At 43.4% G+C, this 20,424-nt stretch overlaps 1 protein-coding gene across 4 annotated transcripts in view; it reads right to left on the bottom strand.

Moving 5' to 3' along the window:
- Positions 1-20,424, bottom strand: part of ZCCHC8 (zinc finger CCHC-type containing 8) — a 49,609-nt gene that overhangs the window by 11,348 nt on the left and 17,837 nt on the right. For 3 of the 4 annotated variants that reach the window (XM_053586834.1, XM_053586831.1, XM_053586832.1), the window contains 9 exons: positions 20,302-20,379; positions 11,157-11,260; positions 10,976-11,041; positions 10,345-10,405; positions 9,735-9,877; positions 9,305-9,447; positions 2,492-2,613; positions 1,078-1,164; positions 728-845 (listed from right to left, as the gene is read on the bottom strand). In XM_053586834.1, the coding sequence (XP_053442809.1) occupies positions 728-845; positions 1,078-1,164; positions 2,492-2,613; positions 9,305-9,447; positions 9,735-9,877; positions 10,345-10,405; positions 10,976-11,041; positions 11,157-11,260; positions 20,302-20,379 (922 nt within the window). The remainder of the gene's footprint in view (positions 1-727; positions 846-1,077; positions 1,165-2,491; positions 2,614-9,304; positions 9,448-9,734; positions 9,878-10,344; positions 10,406-10,975; positions 11,042-11,156; positions 11,261-20,301; positions 20,380-20,424) is intronic. The other variant, XM_053586833.1, reaches the window with a different exon arrangement.

Raw genomic sequence — 20,424 nt, 5'->3', positions numbered from 1 at the left:
TTAGGCTGGTCTTGAACTCCTGAGCTCAAGCAATCCACCAGCCTTGGCCTCCCAAAGTGCTAGGATGACAGGCATGAGCCACAATGCTGTGCAATTATTATTATTATCTTTTTTTTTTTTTTTTTGAGATAGAGCCTCAAGCTGTCACCCTGGGTAGAGTGCCGTGGTATCACAGCTTCACAGCAACCTCCAACTCCTGGGCTTAAGAGATTCTCTTGCCTCAGCCTCCCAAGTAGCTGGGACTACAGGCACCCACCACAATGCCCGGCTATTTTTTGGTAGTAGTTGTCATTGTTGTTTGGTGGGCCTGGGCTGGATTCAAACCTGCCAGCTCTGGTGTATGTGGCTGCCGCCTTAGCTGCTTGAGCTACAGGTGCTGAGCCTATTATTATTATTATTTTTTTTTTTTAGAGAGAAGATCTTGCCCTGTCTCCTAGGCTAGGAGGCAGTGGTATGACACAGCTCACTTTAACCTTAATTCCTGGGCTCAGGAGATCCTATTGCCTCAGTCTTCCGAATATCTGGGACTACAGGCATGTGCCACCATACCTGGCCCCAATTTAGCTTTTCTCAGTGATAGTGATAAAGCTCTGGTGTCCAAGAATCAAACAAAGATTTACTACCTAGTCACTGCTCATTAAGGAGCTTTCCTTTTCTTATAAAACTTAGGAGCACACAAAATCATTTTACTTTGTCAATGAAATCAAAGCCATAGGATGAAACCTACCTGAGTCGAGGTCCATGTCAGCGGGGGAGGCTGCTGAGCTGCTTTCCTTCTTCTGCTTCTTTGGACTTCCTGGGCTAGACTGAGATGAAGACCTCTTGCTGCCAGACTTCACATTTGGCTAAAGGAGCAATCAAACCAAACCCAAGTAAGATGGGGTACACAAGGAGCTCCATTCCTTCACTTAAATGATGTACAAAACCAATCTGAAACTAAGTCTAGGTAAGTGCCGAATTTTGCTGTTTTCCCTTGGCTTCATCAGATAACGAAGAAAAATTAACATGACACTAAGAATTATGAAATCTCACAGATACAACACATTTTTATAGACTAGACTCTTAAAATCTATTTACCGCTTGGAAGTTAGAAGTGAGGTAATTGGCAAACACATCCTTCTGTTGACATGCTTGCATTGGTATGGAACCAAACATCCTCCATTCCTAATGATGAAAAAAGAGAAGGAAAGAATATGTATTTGGAAAAAATGTCATATTTTGAGATTTTGTTAGTGGAGGTAAAGTGGAGGCTTAAAATAACAGTTCTACTTCTTTTTTTTTTTTTTTTCTTTTTTTTTGTTTTTTTTTGGCCGGGGCTGGGTTTGAACCCGCCACCTCTGGCATATGGGACCAGCGCCCTACTCCTTGAGCCACAGGCGCCGCCCGACAGTTCTACTTCTTATGTGACTTTTCCTCACTAGAAATTAAGGAAAATAATGGTGTGTTGAAGGAAGGGGGGGCTAAAACCTGTCTGCAATATAATTCAGACTACTTAAAGATTACTTGACATAATGCTTGCTCTACCTACTACGAGCAGAAGTTATAGACAGTAATGACCCCCTTCAGGCCCCGCTGGCTCTAGCCTCTCCCTCTCTCTTTTTTTTTTTTTTGTAGAGACAGAGTTTTACTTTATCGCCCTCGGTAGAGTGCCATGGCATGATAGCCCACAGCAATCTCCAGCTCCTGGGTTTAGGCGATTCTCTTGCCTCCTGAGTACCTGGGACTACAGGCGCCCGCCACAACGCCCGGCTATTTTTTTTTGTTGTTGCAGTTTGGCCAGGGCTGGGCTTGAACCTGCCACTGTTGGTATATAGGGCTGGTGCCCTACTCATTGAGCCACCGGCGGCACCCATTAATTTTTTTTTTTTTTTTTTGAGACAGATGCTCACAGCAACCTAAGACCCTTCAGCTTAAGCGATTTTCTTGCCTCAGCCTCCCAAGTAGCTGGTACTACAGGCGCCCACCACAATGCCCAGTTATTTTTTTTTTTTACAGTTTTCGGCCAGGGCTGGGTTTGAACCCACCACCTCAGTATATGGGGCCAGCGCCCTACTCCTTTGAGCCACAGGCACTGCCATTGTTTTTTTTTTGTTGTTGTTGTTGCAGTTGTTTAGCTAGCCCGGGCAGGGTTCGAACCCGCCAGCCTGGTTGTATATGGCTGGAGCCCTACTGGCTGAGCTATGGGCACTGCCCTGGACATCTACATTTAAATAAATCTTTTAATTTCAGCATGGTTTCAAATTTATAGGATTTAATCAATCTATTTTAGCTCCTTTTCTTAGGACCTAAAACCAAAAAAGACTGTTGATGAATATAAGATTTCACTTAAGATTCTAGTCAACATAAAGGAAATTAAAAAGTTAAAGATGTAATTAACACATTTATTTCCTTATATAATAACTGCTATGTAAGGTAACATTCTGAATATTCTTTAACATAATAATGTCACATCCCAGAAGAGTTAAAAAAAAAAAAATCCCAATATACTTACATCTGGAATTCCTCTGGGAGTAGATATATTAAAACCTGGATAGTTTACCAATTTTGTGAGATCATAAGTGACACTTTTCTTCTGTTGTATGTCTCCAACTTCTGTTTCCCCATCAGCATCATCTATTATAAACCATCAAAAAACGTTAATATTGCTAGATGCCAATATATATTTTATATATATCCCTCCCCAGACGGAAAGTATACCTGGAAAGTATTTATAGTTATGGCAACAGAATTAATTGGAGAATGGCTTTAATTTAAACAATATGGACAAATTACTTTGATGAAAATAAATATTTAGGCTGGGCTCAGTAGCTCATGCCTATAATCCTAGCACTTTGGGAGGCCAAGATGGGAGGAACACTTGAGGTCAGGAGTTAAGAGGCTATAGTGAGCTAATCTGATGTTAATGTATTCTAGCCTGGGCAACAAAGCAAGAGCCTGTCTCAAAAAATAAAAAGAAATATTTAACATTTTGGATATTTTTTTCTATGGGTTGCTTGAAAGTCTATTATCATTTACTTAATGTTCGACTCCACTGCTTTTTTCTTAAGACACACGGTCCTGGTCTTTTCCAGAGGCTGTAGTGGCACAGTCACAGTTCACTATAGCCTCTACCTCCTCAGCACAAGTGACTCTGCTGCCTTAGCCTCCCAAGTAGCTGGGACTATAGGTGTGCGATATCATGATTTTTTATTTTATTTTTATTTATTTATTTTTTTTTTGTAGAGACAGAGTCTCACTTTACTGCCCTCGGTAGAGGGCCGTGGCCTCACACAGCTCACAGCAACCTCCAACTCCCGGGCTTAAGCGATTCTCTTGCCTCAGCCTCCCGAGTAGCTGGGACTACAGGCGCCCGCCACAACGCCCGGCTATTTTTTGGTTGCAGTTCGGCCGGGGCCGGGTTTGAACCCGCCACCCTCGGCATATGGGGCCGGCGCCCTACCGACTGAGCCACAGGCGCCGCCCGACAGAGTCTCACTTTAAGGCCCTTGGTAGAGTGCCGTGGCATCACACAGCTCACAGCAACCTCCAACTCTTGGGCTTAAGCGATTCTCTTGCCTCAGCCTCCCGAGTAGCTGGGACTACAGGCGCCCGCCACAACGCCCAGCTATTTGTTGGTTGCAGTTCAGCCGGGGTCAGGTTTGAACCCGCCACCCTTGGTATATGGGGCCGACGCCTTACCGACTGAGCCACAGGCACCACCCCTAACTGATTTTTTAAAATTTGTAGAAATGGGGTCTTGCTAGCTATGTTGCCCAGACTGGTGTTGAACTCATGGTTTCAAGTGATCCTTCCCCTTGGCCTCCCTAACTGCTGGGATTGCAGGCATGAACCACCAAACTTTGTCTATTCCAATAGTTTTATTTCATTTATTAAACATTTATATAGTGCTTCCTATGTACCCAGATAGTATTTTCTTTTTGGATAATGTTCTAAGCAGTTTACAAACATCAACTCAATTAATTGTCATAATAATCCTAAGAGGTACATACTACTTGGGAACCACTTTAATTTTGAAAACTACTATAATAAAAAGGCCAGGCATAGCGGCTCCCGCCTGTAATCCTAATATTTTGGGAGGCTGAGGCAGGTGGATTGCCTGAGCTCACAGGTTCAATAACAGCCTAAGCAAGTGTGAGATCCCATCTTTTTTTGTAGAGACAGAGTCTCACTTTATGGCCCTCGGTAGAGTGCCATGGCCTCACACAGCTCACAGCAACCTCCAACTCCTGGGCTTAAGCGATTCTCTTGCCTCAGCCTCCCGAGTAGCTGGGACTACAGGCGCCCGCCACAACGCCCGGCTATTTTTTGGTTGCAGTTCAGCCGGGGCCGGGTTTGAACCCGCCACCCTCGGTATATGGAGCCGGTGCCTTACTGACTGAGCCACAGGCGCCGCCCGAGATCCCATCTCTTAAAAAAAAAAAAAAAAAAAAAAAATAGGGGCAGCATCTTTGGCTCAAAGAAGTAGGGCGCTGGCCCCATATGCTGGAAGTGGCAGGTTCAAACCTAGCCCTGGCCAAAAACTGCAAAAAAGAGAAAGTAAATAAAATGAATTAAAAAAAAAAAAAAGCCAGGCATTGTGGCAGGTGCCTATAGTCCCAACAACTTGGGAGGCTGAGGCAAGAGAATTGCTTGAGCCCAAGAGTTTGAGGTTGCTATGAGCTATGATGATACGGCACTCTATCAAGAGTGACGAAGTAAGACTCTGCCTCAAAAAAAAAAAAAAAAAGAAAAAAGAGAAAACTACAGCCAGGCACAGTGGCTCATGTCTGTAACCTTAGCACTCTAGGAGGCCAAGGCAAGTGGATTGCTTAAGCTCATGAGTTTGAGACCACCCTGAGCAAAAGCAAGACCCAGTCTCTACTAAAAATAGAAAAACTGAGGCAAGAGGATTGCTGGAGCTTGAGTTGGAGATTGTTGTGAGCTACGACCCCACAGTACTCTACCCAGGGCAACAGCTTGAGAAAAAAAAAAGAAAAAGAAAACTACTAAATAAACCAAACATTTACTTTGCCAGTCTGATAATGTCTATATACCTAAGATAACCAAATTAACTTATGAGGGGAGTTTATCTGTTTATCTTTATTTATTTTGAGACAGTCTTACTCTTTTTTTTTTTTTTTGTTTTTTTTTCAGTCTTACTCTTGTCACCCTGGGTAGAGTGCCATGGTGTCATAGCTCCCAGCAACTTCCTGGGCTGAAGCGATCTTTCTTGAGGAGCCAGGACTATAGACCCCACAACAACATCCAGCTAGTTTTTCTTCTATTTTTAGAGAGGAGGTCTTGCTCTGTTCAGGTTCAGGCTGTTCTTGAGCTAAAGCTATCTACCTATCTTGGTCTCCCAGTTTTCTAGGATTTTAGGTGTGAGCCACCTTGCCTGGCTACAGGAAGTTTATCTTTTATGGTTATTCTAGCTACAAGCCAAGAAGTTATAAAAAAAAGAATATAACCATTTTGCAAACCATCTTTATTTTATCTATTTATTTATTTATTTTGAGACAGGATTTCACATTGTCACCCTTGGTAGAGTGCCATGGCGTCCTAGCTCACAGCAACCTCAAACTCCCAGGCTTGAGTGATTCTCTTGCCTCAGCCTCTCAAATACCTGGGAATACAGGTGACTGCCACAATATCTGGCTATTTTTTTGTTGCAATTGCCATTGTTTAAGCTGGCCTGGGCCAGGTTTGAACCAGCCACCCTCAGCGCAAGTGGCTGGCACCGTAACCACTGTGCTATGGGCAGTGAGCCTATTTTAATTTTTTTTTTTAGATAGAGCCTCACTCAGTTGCCCCAGGTTAGAATGCCATGGCCTCAGGCTAGCTCAAAGCAAATGCAAACTCCAGGGCTCAAGGGATCCTCCTGTCTCAGTCTCCAGAGTAGCTGGGATTACAGTAGCTTACCACCATGAGATGGGGTCTCACTCTTGCTCAGGTTGGTCTTGAACTCCTTCCTGACCTCAATCAATCCTCCTACCTTGGGCTGCCAGAGTGCTAGGATTACAGGTGTGAGCCACCATACCATGTTCAGTACTGATTCCACCACAATTAACAGGAAATAAACAGAGGGACAAAAGAATGTGCTAAACAACACCATGAGGCTGAATCTGCATAACCTCAAAAACTCTACAGGAGGCCAGGCATGGTGGCATGCACCTGTAATCCTAGCATTCTGGGAGACTTGAGTCTGCAAGATTGCTTGAGCTCAAGAGGAGCTGGCAGACAGATAGATGAACAAGGTAGAGACATATTTAGGTAAGACAGCCAGATAGGACTTCTGAGTCTAGATGGTTCTTGCTTAAGGCCTGTTAGAAATACTTTTTACAGGCGGCACCTGTGGCTCAGTCGGTAAGGTGCCGGCCCCATATACCGAGGGTGGCGGGTTCAAACCCGGCCCTGGCCAAACTGCAACAAAAAGATAGCCGGGTGTTGTGGCGGGCACCTGTAGTCCCAGCTACTTGGGAGGCTGAGGCAAGAGAATCGTTTAAGCCCAAGAGTTTGGAGGTTGCTGTGAGCTATGTGATGCCATGGCACTCTACCTAGGGCCGTAAAGTGAAACTGTCTCTACAAAAAAGAAAAAAAAGAAATACTTTTTACATAGATGAGTCCTCAAAGAACATACAGCATTTTTGTATCAATGTGGGGTTTTTTAAAGATCAATGGCATTATAATATGTAAGTTATCGAGAAACCTGCTTTCTAAAATTCCACACCATGGGCCAGGCGAGGTTGCTTACGCCTTTAATCCCAGCAATTGGGAGGCCAAGGCAGGTGGATTGCCTGAGCTCATAGGTTCGGACCAGCGTGAGCCAGAATGAGACTCTGTCTCTAAAAAATAGTCGGGCAGGGCGGCGCCTGTGGCTCAAGGAGTAGGGCGCCGGTCCCATATGCCAGAGGTGGCAGATTCATACCTAGCCCCGGCCAAAATCCAAAAAAAAAAAAAAAAATAGTCAGGCATTGTGGCAGGCGTCTATACTCATAGCTACTTGGGAGGCTGAGGCAACAGAATCACTTGAATTCAAGAGTCTGAGGTTGCTATGAGCTAAGATGCCAGGGCACTCTACCAAGGGTGACCAAGTGAGACTCTGTCTCAAAAAATAAAAATAAAAAAATTCAATACTGCACCAAGATTATGTATGTTAATTTTTACAGATTTATTCTATTCTTTATATGCTGCAGGGAGGGCATAGATCAGAACTACGATTTCGTGTAACCATTTCTCCCTTTGCAACCTTAATGCTGCTTTTATTTATTATTTGTTTGTTTGTATTTTTTTGAAACAGTCTCACTTGTATTTTTTTGAAACAGAGTCTCACGGGGCAGTGCCTGTGGCTCAGGGAGTGGGGCTCCAGTCCCATATGCCGGAGGTGGCGGGTTCGAACCTAGCCCCGGCCAAAAACCAAACAAAAACAAACAAAAAAAAAACAAAAAATGAAACAGAGTCTCACTATGTTGCCCTCGGTAGAGTGCCCTGGCATCACAGCTCACAGCAACCTCAAATTCTTGGGCTTAAGCAATTCTCTTGCCTCAGCCTCCCAAGTAGCTGGGACTACAGGCGCTAGCCACAATGCCCAGCTATTTTATTGTTGCAGTTGTTGGTATTTAGCAGGCTTGGGCTGGGTTGGAACCTGCCAGACCCAGTGTATGTGGCTGACGCCCTAGCCGCTGAGCTATAGGAGCTGAGCCCTTAATGCTGCTTTTAATTTTTCACTGTCATGGCTCAGCACCTGTGGCTCAAACAGCTAAGGTGCCAGCCATATACACCTGAGCTGGCAGGTTCGAATCCAGCCCAGACCTGCCAAACAACAATGACGGCTGCAACCAAAAAGTAGCTGGGCTGGGCGGTGCCTGTGGCTCAGTGAGCAGGGCGCCGGCCCCATATACTGAGGGTGGCGGGTTCAAACCCAGCCCCGGCCAAACTGCAACAAAAAAATAGCTGGGCCTTGTGGTGGGCGCCTGTAGTCCCAGCTACTAGGGAGGCTGAGGCAGGAGAATCGCCTAAGCCCAGGAGTTGGAGGTTGCTGTGAGCTGTGTGACTCCACGGCACTCTACCAAGGGCAATAAAGTGAAACTCTGTCTCTACAAAAAAAAAAAAAAAAAAGTAGCTGGGCTTTGTGGTGGGCGCCTGTAGTCCCAGCTACTTGGGAGGTGGAAGCAGGAGAATCGCTTGAGCCCAGGAGTTGGAGGTTGCTGTGAGCTGTGATGTCACAAACTCTACCCAGGGCAACAGCTTGAGGCTCTGTCTCAAAAAAAAAAAAAAAAAAAAAAAAAAAATTTTTTTTTTTTCACTGTCACATTTGGTAGTACAAAAATATTCTGGATTACATACACTTCCTGTACACGTGTGAATTTTTTTTTTTTTTTTTTTGAGTCTCACCATGTCGCCCTCAGTAGAGTGCTGTGGTGTCACAGCTCTCAGCAACCTCAAATTCTTGGGCTTAAGAGATTCTCTTGCCTCAGCCTCCCAAGTAGTTGGGACTACAGGTGCCTGCCACAACGCCCAGCTATTTACTGTTGCAGTTGTTGTTTAGCTGCCCTGGGCCAGGTTTGAACCCTTGGTATATGTGGCTGGCGCCATAACCACTGTGCTACGGACACCGAGCCCACATGTGTGAATATTTTTATAGGGTACATAACTAGGAGGAGTTCTTAACTATTAGATAGTTTCTGTATTCTAAGTTTTATAGGTCTGTTGGCACTGATGGGATCTGTGTCTGTCATCATTACTGAGAAAACTACATAGTAACTGATAACTACATAGTAACTCATAACTATCTGATAATTCTTTTGTTTTTGAGAGAGAGTCTTACTATGTCAACCTTGGTAGAGTGATGTGGCATTACAGCTCACAGCAACCTCAAACTCTTGAGCTTAAGTGATTCTCTTGCCTCAGCCTCCTGAGTACCTGGGACTGTGGGTGCCCACCACAATGCTGGCTTGACTCTAACCCGTGAACCCACCACGCCTGGCTGTTATGATTCTTTTTTTTTTTTTGTAGAGACAGAGTCTCATTGTACCACCCTCGGTAGAGTGCCGTGGCGTCACACGGCTCACAGCAACCTCCAGCTCTTGGGCTTACGTGATTCTCTTGCCTCAGCCTCCCGAGCAGCTGGGACTACAGGCGCCCGCCACAACGCCCGGCTATTTTTTGTTGCAGTTTGGCCGGGGCTGGGTTTGAACCCGCCACCCTCGGCATATGGGGCCGGCGCCCTACTCACTGAGCCACAGGCGCCGCCCCATGTTATGATTCTTTTAATTAAAAAGAAGTAAGATAACACTTCAGCTGATTTCTCTAATTTAACATACTTTACCTTTTCCATCATAGAGTGCAAGACCTGAATTCTCCAATTCAGCCTCTTTAAGCCACCCTGGTGGGTACCCTAACTGTCGCATTCGATAGATAAAAGGAGGGAGACTCTTATCCGTCACACCCAGTGCATCTTGAAGTTCCTCACTAAGTAAACATAAAAGAGGAGAAAAAATACTGAATTCTTCATGCATGAAAACATATGATATCCTGGTGTTTTAAAACATTTCTGTCTTGTATTACATAGCATGTAGCCTGGTTCCTAACAAATACAGAGTTAAGATTTCAATAAGTGTTTTTGAATGAATTGATGTATATTACCTAGGGCTTTGATAGAGTACACTTACATCCTGATAATTACCCTGAAGATATACAGAATGTTCCAAATACTGGAGAAATAAAAATGACATTCAATGGCAAAATGACAGCAGTACCTAATAACTCCTGGCTTGAATCTTCCAAATCTTTCTTCTACTTCTTCCGCATGGTATCGCTGTTGAAAATTTTGACTATTTGCCTCACCACAGGCATCCATATACTCTTTTCTCTTTTCACTTATTCGAGCAGCATTCCGGGGCTAAATCACAATATGTTTGAAAAGAATGGTTCAAGCAACTTACAAGTATTTCAGAAATTAAATAAAAATACTCACTCTTTTTAAGCCAAGCAGATTACTTTAGTTTTAATGCATTGAGAACAAGTGTAAAAGTGGATGGATATTTTAGAAAAATAAGCAAGGAAGAGAGGCAGTCACTTTAATTTCTTAACTACCTCAGGATAATAACATAAAATCCATTTTTTAGAATAAACTGTTTAAAAATTAACTCATGTTTCATTCACCTCAAATATCAACAATATTGTAATAAATTATTGTTTTTTAACATTTAATGTCTTAAAATGTAAGCACAAATATGAAAAGATTTCAATGAAGAACTACAGGAAAGCAACAAAAGAAGTTTCTTCATATCACACTATTGCATAAATGTGTTGGAAACATAAAAAAGCTCTTGTTCAAAGACATTTTTTTATATGAGAAAAATTTACCATCGGGCAATCTTTCATTTGATGTTCTTCAGAACCACAATTGAAACAGTGAGGCTTTGGCCTATGTGGTCAAAAAACAAAGATTTTGATCATTTAAATAAAAATACAGAAGCCTATCAGTAAAATTCTATATGAAAACAAAGAGTATCAGAGACAAGGAAACAAGTAGCTCACATCACTTACATCTGCAATAAATACACACACATCCCTGTATTTAGTAATTTAAACAAAGAGCACTGTGCAGAGACTTTTAACCAAGAACCATTCTGTTCCTGACTAAGACGTTACCTAGTTTGAGTATTTTCAGTGGTTAATAACAGAAGAATTGAGGCAAACAAGTTATCATATTTCAGGTAAGTAAGATAGAAGGCTTATGGTTATAAGTCACAAATCGAATTGACAGCAACAATTACACCTTTCCACCCACCCAGGCTCATCAGTTGTGAACCAGGGAATTCCAAGAAACAGATGATCAATTTAAACATTTACTATATGTCTACATATTGAAATTCTAGCTGAATCTGTAATTTACTTTATAGTAAACTAGCAGCAACGAATATTAACTTTTCAAGCGAAAAGAGTTTATGGTTTTGGTTTAAAAAAAAAGAATAAAACAACTCCCCACACAAACCTTTTTGCCTTTACTTGTATTTCTTGCCCTTCTAGAGAAACAATGTGGCTGAAGACTTGCTGGTACCTTTAGTGAATTTTATTAAGGAATAGTTATCATAGTCTGCAAAATTTGGAATTTTTTTAAAAGGTGAACTTAGTGGCAAGATGCGTAAAAGATCTTCATTCACTATGTAGGATACTTAGGTATTTCCCATCCTTCCGTAAGCTGAGGGTTTTCATTTAGTAGCGGTTGCCCCAATTTATCAAGGCAAAAATTAGTAAAATACAGGACACTTCCTACAACCTGCAGAAAACAAGTCAAAAAATATTGCTATTTAAGCAGAAAATCAAAGACATTACATAATGTAAGACTGTGATTAATTGTCTTAACAATTTATTTCTGGATGAAATTATTAGAAATAATAATTACTCCCTTGTTAAAGGAGCCAGATTTTGATGTGTAAGTAAAAACTACATCTTTAAGTTCCCGTCTCTCTCCTAGAGTTTTTCCTCTGTATTGCATCATTACTATCTGCTGCACTCTGTCCAGAATTCATACAAAAAAATGAAAACCTTGACTAATTTCCCTCTAATGCTCTGTCATTTCTTCTTTTTGCAGCAAGACCCTGAGACCCTACATTTACTATTTCCATTTCCTTTCCTCCCATTCACTCTTTTCTCTCCATTTTTTTTTTTTTTTTTTTTGGAAAAATCCCATACAGATGAATTGAAAAAAAAAAAAAAAAATGGTACAATAAATACCCATTTACCCTTCACCTAGATTCAACAACTGTTAACAGATTGACATTTTTATGTGCATCTCTTTTTACACACACCCCCCACACACTTTTTACTGAGCCATTTGAAAGTCAGTTATAGAAGTCATAACACTTCAACTCTACATATTTCAGTATGAGCCTTCTTTTTTTTTTTTTTTTTTGTAGAGACAGAGTCTCACTTTATGGCCCTCGGTGGAGTGCCGTGGCCTCGCAGAGCTCACAGCAACCTCCAACTCCTGGGCTTAAGCGATTCTCTTGCCTCAGCCTCCCGAGTAGCTGGGACTACAGGCGCCTGCCACAACGCCCGGCTAAGTATGAGCCTTCTAAGAATATTTTCTTACCAGCTAAAGTATCACTGTTGCACCTAAAAAAATTAATAACTCCAGGCGGCGCCTGTGGCTCAGTGAGTAGGGCGCCGGCCCCATATGCTGAGGGTGGCAGGTTCGGACCCAGCCCCGGCCAAACTGCAACAGAAAAATAGCCGGGTGTTGTGGCGCGCGCCTGTAGTCCCAGCTGCTCGGGAGGCTGAGGCGAGAGAATCGCGTAAGCCCAAGAGTTAGAGGTTGCTGTGAGCCATGTGATGCCACGGCACTCTACCTGAGGGCGGTACAGTGAGACTCTGTCTCTACAAAAAAAAAAAAAATTAATAACTCCTTGGTACCACCTATATCCAATCTATATTCAGCATTTCCCCCCCAACTGTCCTCCAAATGTCTTTTAGTTTTTTTAAACTTCAGCCATTATTTAAGGTTCCTATGTTACATTTAGATGTTTATCTTTTTAGTTTTTTTTAATCTAGAACATACTTCTTACTTTCATTTATTTATTTATTTTTGAGACAGTCTCGTTCACTTTCTCACCCTCAGTAGAGCGCCTCAAACACCTGGGCTCAAGTGATCCTCGTACCTCAGCTTCCTAGGTAGCTGGAACTATCGTACCTCAGCCTCCTAGGTAGCTGGAACTATCTGCAGCTGTCATAACACTGGCTATTTTTAGAGACGGGGGTCTCACTCTCGCTCAGGCTGGAGCAGGAGTAACCCACCCACCTCAGCCTCCCAGAGTGCTAGAATTATAGGTGTAAGCCACCACACCTGACCTCACTTTTATTTTTTAATGACACTAACATTCTCTCGAATATTTCAATATTCCCAGCAATGTTTCTGTTCCTATCAGCCTTTCTTTTTCTTTTGAGACAGGAGCCTCACTTTGTTGTTTTTTTTTTTGTAGAGACAGAGTTTCACTTTATTGCCCTCGGTAGAGTGCCGTGGCGTCACACAGCTCACAGCAACCTCCAACTCCTGGGCTTAGGCGATTCTCCTGCCTCAGCCTCCCGAGTAGCTGGGACTACAGGCGCCCACCATAACACCCGGCTATGTTTTTTGTTGCAGTTTGGCCAGGGCTGGGTTTGAACCCGCCACCCTCAGTATATGGGGCCGGAGCCCTGCTCATTGAGCCACAGGCGCCGCCCAGGAGCCTCACTTTGTCGCCCTCAGTGGAATGCCATGGCATCACAGCTCACAGCAATCTCCAAATCTTGGGCTCAGGCCCAAGTATCTGGAACTACAGACGTCCACCACACTGCCCAGCTATCCCCTTCCTATCAGCCTTTCTTTTTCTTTTGAGACAGGAGCCTCACTTTGTCACCCTCAGTGGAATGCCATGGCATCACAGCTCACAGCAACCTCCAAGTCTTGGGCTCAGGCCCAAGTATCTGGAACTACAGACGTCCACCACAATGCCCAGCTATCCCTTTGCTGCAGTTTGGCCCGGGGCCAGGTTTGAACCTGCCACCCTTGGTATATGGGACCGGTGCCCTACTCACTGAGCCACAGGCGCCACTCTGTTCCTATCAATTTGTATCACTGCACTAAGCTATTTGACAATGGAGAGCCCCACAGCCAAACTCACTGGACAGTTCTCAGTCTGTACCTAACTCAACCCATCAGCAATAAGTGACACAGGCGTTTCTTCCTTCGTCCTATAAATACCTTCCTCCCTTGCCAGTCAGGAAACCATACTTTTAGTTTTCTCCCTTCCTTGCTGTCCCAATCTTGGTCTTTTTATCTCTCCATCTTCTATTTATTGGGATGCCCTAAGACTCAATCTGTGGTCCTCTTCTCTACTTTCACTCCCTATGTGATTCATCCAGACCCACAGTAGGAAATATAACATACATGCTGACACTCCCAAAGGTCAGAGTCTGACCCCTCCTAAACACCAATCATGTATATGCAAGTGCCAACATGACAGCTCTTTCTGGCCATGTAAGTGGCATCTCGAACTCAACCATTTAAAACTGTACTGATTTCTAGCCCCTCCAAAGCTGCTCCTCCTGCAGTCTTCCTCATCACAGAAAACACAACAACTTTTTTTCCAGTTGCTCAGGCCAAAAACCTGAGACATTCTGACAACTCTCTCGCTCTCATATTCTATACCCAGTTCTTTTTTTTTTTTTTGAGAGTCTCACTTTGTTGCCTTTTGTAGAGTGCCACGGCATCATAGCTCACAGCAACCTCAAACTCTTTCGCTCAAGCCATCCTCTTGCCTTAGCCTCTTAAGTAGCTGGGACTACAGGTGCCCACCACAATGTCCAGCTGGTTTTTCAAGGTCTTGCTCTTGCTCAGGCTGGTCTTGAATTCCTGAGCTCAAGCAATCTATTTTCTTTTTTTTTTTTTTGTAGAGACAGAGTCTCACTTTATGGCCCTCGGTAGAGTGCCGTGGCCTCACACAGCTCACAGCAACCTCCAACTCCTGGGCTTAAGCAATTCTCTTGCCTCAGCCTCCCGAGTAGCTGGGACTACAGGCGCCCGCCACAACGCCCGGCTATCAAGCAATCTATTTTCTTGGCCTCCCAGAGTGCTAGGATTACACGTATGAGCCACCATACATGGTCTTCTACACCCAATTCATCAACATATTTCATCAGCTCTATAGTACTTTCCAGCTTCCACATGTAACCAGCCACAGATCATTTTCCATAAAGAACCCTGTTCTAACAATTCAATCATATGTCACATTTCTACTTAAAACCCTCCAATGGCTTCTCATCTTGCTCAAAATAAAATCCAAAGTCCTCATTATGGCCTATAAGGCAACAAACAAATGGATTCAGATCCTGCATTCTGAAGATCTCATTTCCAAGCCTAGCTTTGTTACTTACTAGCCCTTTGGCAAGTTACTTAGCTTTCAATAATTATCTCCTTATCTGTAAAATGGGAATATATAGTACCTTCATGAGTAAATCTATAATGAACCTATAACTTCCATACCAATACAATATATGTGTGTTTGCTTCTGCCTCAGGCCTTTTCACTTACTATTCCTACTGCCTGGAATATTTCTTACTCAAACCACAGCGTGAGCTTACTCCCTTAATCCATCAGGGTCTTGGTTCAGATAGGTTGTTACTAACAGGCTGTCACTACACAAACCACCTTCCCCACAGTTATTTTAACTCCTCCTGCTTTATTTTTCTTCAGAGTACTGCCTTCCCCTGTTAGAATGTAATTCAATGAGAGCTGGGACTTTGCCCTGTTTTCAGTGCTGTGTCCCTGGTACCTAGAATGGTCTCTGGCTCAGAACAGCATTTAGGAAATATTTATTAGTATTTGTTAAAGGCCTAAATTAATAAACACACAAAATTCCCAATTTCTAGAAAGATGTTATTTAAATCCCAAAACCTCTGATTTTAGTAGGGAAGTAAACTTATTAAATTCAAACACAGAAATCATTCATTTTGTTTTTTTTCTGGAGACGGAGTCTCTCTGTTGCCCAGACTAGAGTACAGTGGTATCAGCATAGGTCACAGCAACCTCAAACTCTTGGGCTCAAGTGATCCATCTGCCTCAGTCTCCCAGGTAGCTGGTACTATAGGCATACACCACCATATCTGGCTAAGCTTTCTATTTTTTTATAGAAACAGGGCCTCACTCTTGCTCAGGCTGGTCTTGAACTCCTGACCTCAAGCGATCCTCTCAACCTAGCATCCCAGAGTGTTAGGATTATGGATGTGAGCCAATGCGCCAGCCCAGAAATCATTCTTTAAACTGCCCTCATATGGGAGGCTGAGGCAGGCAGATCACCTGAGCTCATAAGTTCAAGGCTAGCCTATGCTAAAGTAAGACCCCATCTCTAAAAATAGCTGGGCATTGTGTTGGGCGCCTGTAGTCCCAATTACTTAGAGGCTGAGGCAAAAGAATTGCTTGAGCCCCAGAGTTTGAGTTTGAGGTTTCTGTAAGCTATGATGATACAACACTCTACCAAGTGTGACAAAGTGAGACTTTGTCTCACAAAAAAAAAAAGAAAGAAAGAAAGAAAAAACTGCCCTGATAGCACCTTGGTCTTTATTTGAATCTAGTAATGTCTCTTTTTTTTAAAGAGACAGGGTCTTGTTCTGTCACCCAGGCTGGAGTGCAGCAACACGACCATAGCCACTATAAACTTAAGACTCCTGAGCTCAAGCAATCATCCAGCTTCCTGAGTAGTGGAGACTATAGGCACACACTAACATGCCTCACCAATGTAATTCAGTTTTTTTTTTTTTTTTGGAGCTTTTGGCCATTGGCCAAGGCTGAGTTTGAACCCACCACCTCTGGTATATGGGGCTGGCACCCTACTCCTTTGAACCACAGGTACCGCCCATAATTCACTTTTTTAATGAGATACGTTATCTTTAACATCTCTGATAAAAATTTTGGCTTTGTAAAAGTTGAAGTGAAATGTACCTCCATGGTGGGTGGTGCCGTGGCTCAGTGAGTAGGACGTTGGCCCCATATATGGAAGGTGGCGGGTTTGAACCAAGCCCCGGCCAAACTGCAACAACAAAAAAATAGCTGGGCATTGTAGCAGGTGCCTGTAGTCCCAGCTACACAGAAGGCTGAGGCAAGAGAATCGCCTAAGCCCAAGAGCTGGAGGTTGCTGTGGGCTGTAATGCCATGGCACTCTACCGAGGGCAACAAAGTGGGACTCCGCCCGTGTTAAAAACAAACAACAACAAAAAAAACGAAACAAAACAAAAGAAATGCACTTCCATGTACTCAGTTCAATTACTGGTCTTAATTCTGCTGCTTGGCACATTATTTTTCTTTTGAGTCTCACCTGAGTATCTTGAACTACAGGTCCCTGCCATAATGCCCAGTTAGTTTTTCTATTTTTAGTAGAGATGGAGTCTTACTCTTACTCAGGCTGGTTTCAAAACCCTGAGCTCAGGCGAGCCACCTGCCTTGCTCTCCCAGAGTGCTAGAATTATAGGCATGAGCCACTGTGCCTGACAAGTTCTGCTATCTTAAAAATTTAACGCTTCTGGGCTTGGCGCCTGTAGTTCAAGCAGCTAGGGCACCAGCCACATACACCAGAGCTGGTGGGTTCGAATCCAGCCCAGGCCTGCCAAATAACAATGACAACCATAACCAAAAAATAGCCGGGCGTTGTGGCAAGCGCCTGTAGTCCCAGCTACTTAGGAGGCTGAGGCAAGAGAATCGCTTAAAGCCAAGAGTTTGAGGTTGCTATGAGCTGTGACACCACATTACTCTACCCAGGGCGACAGCTTGAGACTCTTGTCTCCAAAAAAAAAAAAAAAAAAAAAATTAAAGCGTCTTTTTTTTTCTTTTGAGACAGAGTCTCACTTTGTCGCCGCCTGGTAGAGTGCTGTTATGTCATAGCTCACAGCAACCTCAAACTCCTGGACTAAGTGATTCCCTTGCCTCAGCCTCCCAAGTAGCTGGGACTATAGGACCTACCACAACACCTGGCTGTTTTTTTAGAGACAAAGTCAAGATCTTGCTCAGGCTGGTCTCAAACTCCTGAGCCTAGGCAATCCATCTGCCTTGGCCTTCCAGAGTGCTAGGATTATGGTGAGCCACTGCGCCTGGGCCCCACTTGACACTTTAAAGGGTGGTTTAAAATGATACCTTTTCCAAATGACAACTTTTATCATATTTGCAGAGAGAGAGGTGATATCCCTTATAAAACTATTTTATTCTTTTTTTTTTTTTTTGAGACAGAGTCTCAGTCATCCTGGGTTTGAATGCCATGGTGTTATAGCTCACAGCAACCCCAAACTCTTGGTCTCAAGCAGTACTCCTGCCTCAGCCTCTCTCAAGTAGCTGGGGCTATAGAACTAGCCACAACTCCCAGCTATTTTTAGAGACAGGGTCTCACTCCAGCTCAAGCTAGTCTCAAACTCCTGAATTCAAGCAATCCACCCGCCTTGGCCTCCCAGAGTGCTAGGATTACAGGCATGAGCCACAATGTCCGGCCTAAAACTTCTTTTCAATATGGTTATGGGCTCTTCATCATCCTAGCAGTCCCATGTCTTTAAAATTGTAGCATATCAATGGAGTATAACACTATAAATATGAAAAGTAGTCTTCCGTTAATAGAATCCAGAATTACATTATCTTTAAAAATAATAATAATAAGCAGCCAGGTACAGTAGCTCATGCCCATAATCCTAGCACTCTGAAAGGCTGAGGTGGGAGAATCCCTTGAATTTAGGAGCTTGAGACTAACCTGAGCAGGAGTGAAATCCATCTCTACTAAAAATAGAAAAATTAGCCAGGTTGGGCAGCGCCTGTGGCTCAGTCGGTAAGGCGCCGGCCCCATATACCCAGGGTGGCGGGTTCAAACCCGGCCCCGGTTGAACTGTAACCAAAAAAAATAGCCAGGCATTGTGGTGGGCGCCTGTAGTCCCAGCTACTCGGGAGGCTGAGGCAAGAGAATCGCTTAAACCCAGGAGCTGGAGGTTGTTGTGAGCTGTGTGAGGCCACGGCACTCTACCTAGGGCCATAAAGTGAGACTCTGTCTCTACAAAAAAAAAAAAAAAGAAAAATTAGCCAGGCATTGTGGTAGATGCCTATAGGCCTAGCTACTTGGGTGGCTGAGGCAGGACTACTGGAACCCTGAAGATTGAGGTTGCTGTGAGCTAGGCTGACACCATGGCACTCTAGCCCAGAGAACAGAGTGAGATTTTGTCTTAAAGAAAGAAAGAAAGGCCAGGTGCTGTGGCTCACGCCTGTAATCCCCACACTTGGGAGACAGAGGCAGGTGGATTTCCTGAGCTCATGAGTTTGAGACCAGCCTGAGCCAGAACAAAACCCTGTCTCTAAAAAAATAGCCAGCGTTGTGGCGGGTACCTGTAGTCCCAGCTACATGGGAGGCTGAGGCAAGAGACTCGCTTAAGCCCAAGAGTTTGAGGTTGCTGTGAGCTGTTGACGCCACGACACTCTACCGAGGGCTATGAAGTGAGACTCTGTCTCAAAAACAAAAAAGGGCCAGGTGTCGTGGGTCAGGCGTGTAATCCTAGCACTCCGGAGGCTGAGGCAGGTGGACTGCTTGAGCTCAGGAGTTTGAGACTAGCCTGAGGAAGAGTGAGACACCATTTCTACTAAAAATAGAAAAACTAGCTGGGCATTATGGCAGGCTCCTATAGTCCCAGCTCCTTGGGAGACTGAGGCAAGAGAATTGCTTGAGCCCAGGAGTATGAGGTTGCTGTGAGCTATGATCATGCAATGGCACTCTATCTACACTGGACAACAGAGTGAGATTCTGTCTCCAAAAACAAACACACAAACACATATGTGCGCTACAAAACCATTATCACTGCATTATGTGTGTGTGTTTAAAAGTCAAGATCTCTCTCTGTCAGGCTGAAGTGTAATGGTGCTATTACAACTCACTGCAACCTTGAACTCCAGGCTGGACAATCCTCCCTCGTCAGCCTCCGAAGTAGCTGGGACTGCAGATGCATGTGCTACCACACTCAGCCAATTTTTAAATTTTGTGTAGAAATGGGACCTTGCTATGTTGCCTAGACTGGTCTTAAACTAGACTCAAGTGATCCTCCTGCCTTATCCTCCAAAGTATTAGGATTATAGGTGTGAGTCACTGTGCCTTGTCCACTGCTCTGTATTAACACTACTGAATTATGCAGAGGTAATAAAAGGCTGTTAGACTAAATGTAGGCCATTCTTCTTAAGTTTCTTGTATTTTTTTACCCACCATTTGAGTCTGTCAACATTTTTAATTTCAAATCTGCCATGTTATATTAGCTATCTATTCCTTTCAGCTTCAGTCATCTGTATATTCAACAAACATTTTTTCTAGATCTTTATCCAAATTATTGAATGTAAACAAAGAGGTTAGTCAGGATGCAACAAAGTCCTCCAACAATGCAATAATTGCTAAAAACAATCTATAACATTCAGAGGCTGAAGTTTACATTATTTATAAAAAAGAATGATGTGATTAATTTAAGACATATGATTACATATTGGTCATTACAAAAGTTTTGAGATACACAAAACTCAAGATATCTAAATTCCATGCAAATGGAAACAAATGAATCCCTCCCAGCAACACCGATAAGCCAAGCAAGTTGAAACTGAACAGGTGAATCAGAAAGGACACTGCTGACTATATTTCTCAAAAGTGAAATAATGGACCATAACATAGTCTGTCTCAAAACTTTTGCAGTGACCCATGTCACTTTATCTTTTAAATGCTACCCAATGACAAAACACAGGAAACATACACCTGCAGAACTCAAAACTAAAATGTCCAAACTTACACTAAAAGCTTCCTTGTCGTTTTTAATGGCACTGGATTCTTCTACTTTGTGGTCCTCTTCTAGTACAATACTGGATGGCTTATACAAAGAAAAATATACATTACAAAGGGTAACCAAAGTTCA

The sequence above is a fragment of the Nycticebus coucang genome, chromosome 4 (assembly GCF_027406575.1).
Source record: "Nycticebus coucang isolate mNycCou1 chromosome 4, mNycCou1.pri, whole genome shotgun sequence".
Lineage (NCBI taxonomy): Eukaryota > Metazoa > Chordata > Mammalia > Primates > Lorisidae > Nycticebus > Nycticebus coucang.
The sequence above is the reverse complement of the archived record's forward strand: the minus strand, read 5'-3'. Positions and strand labels throughout refer to the sequence as shown.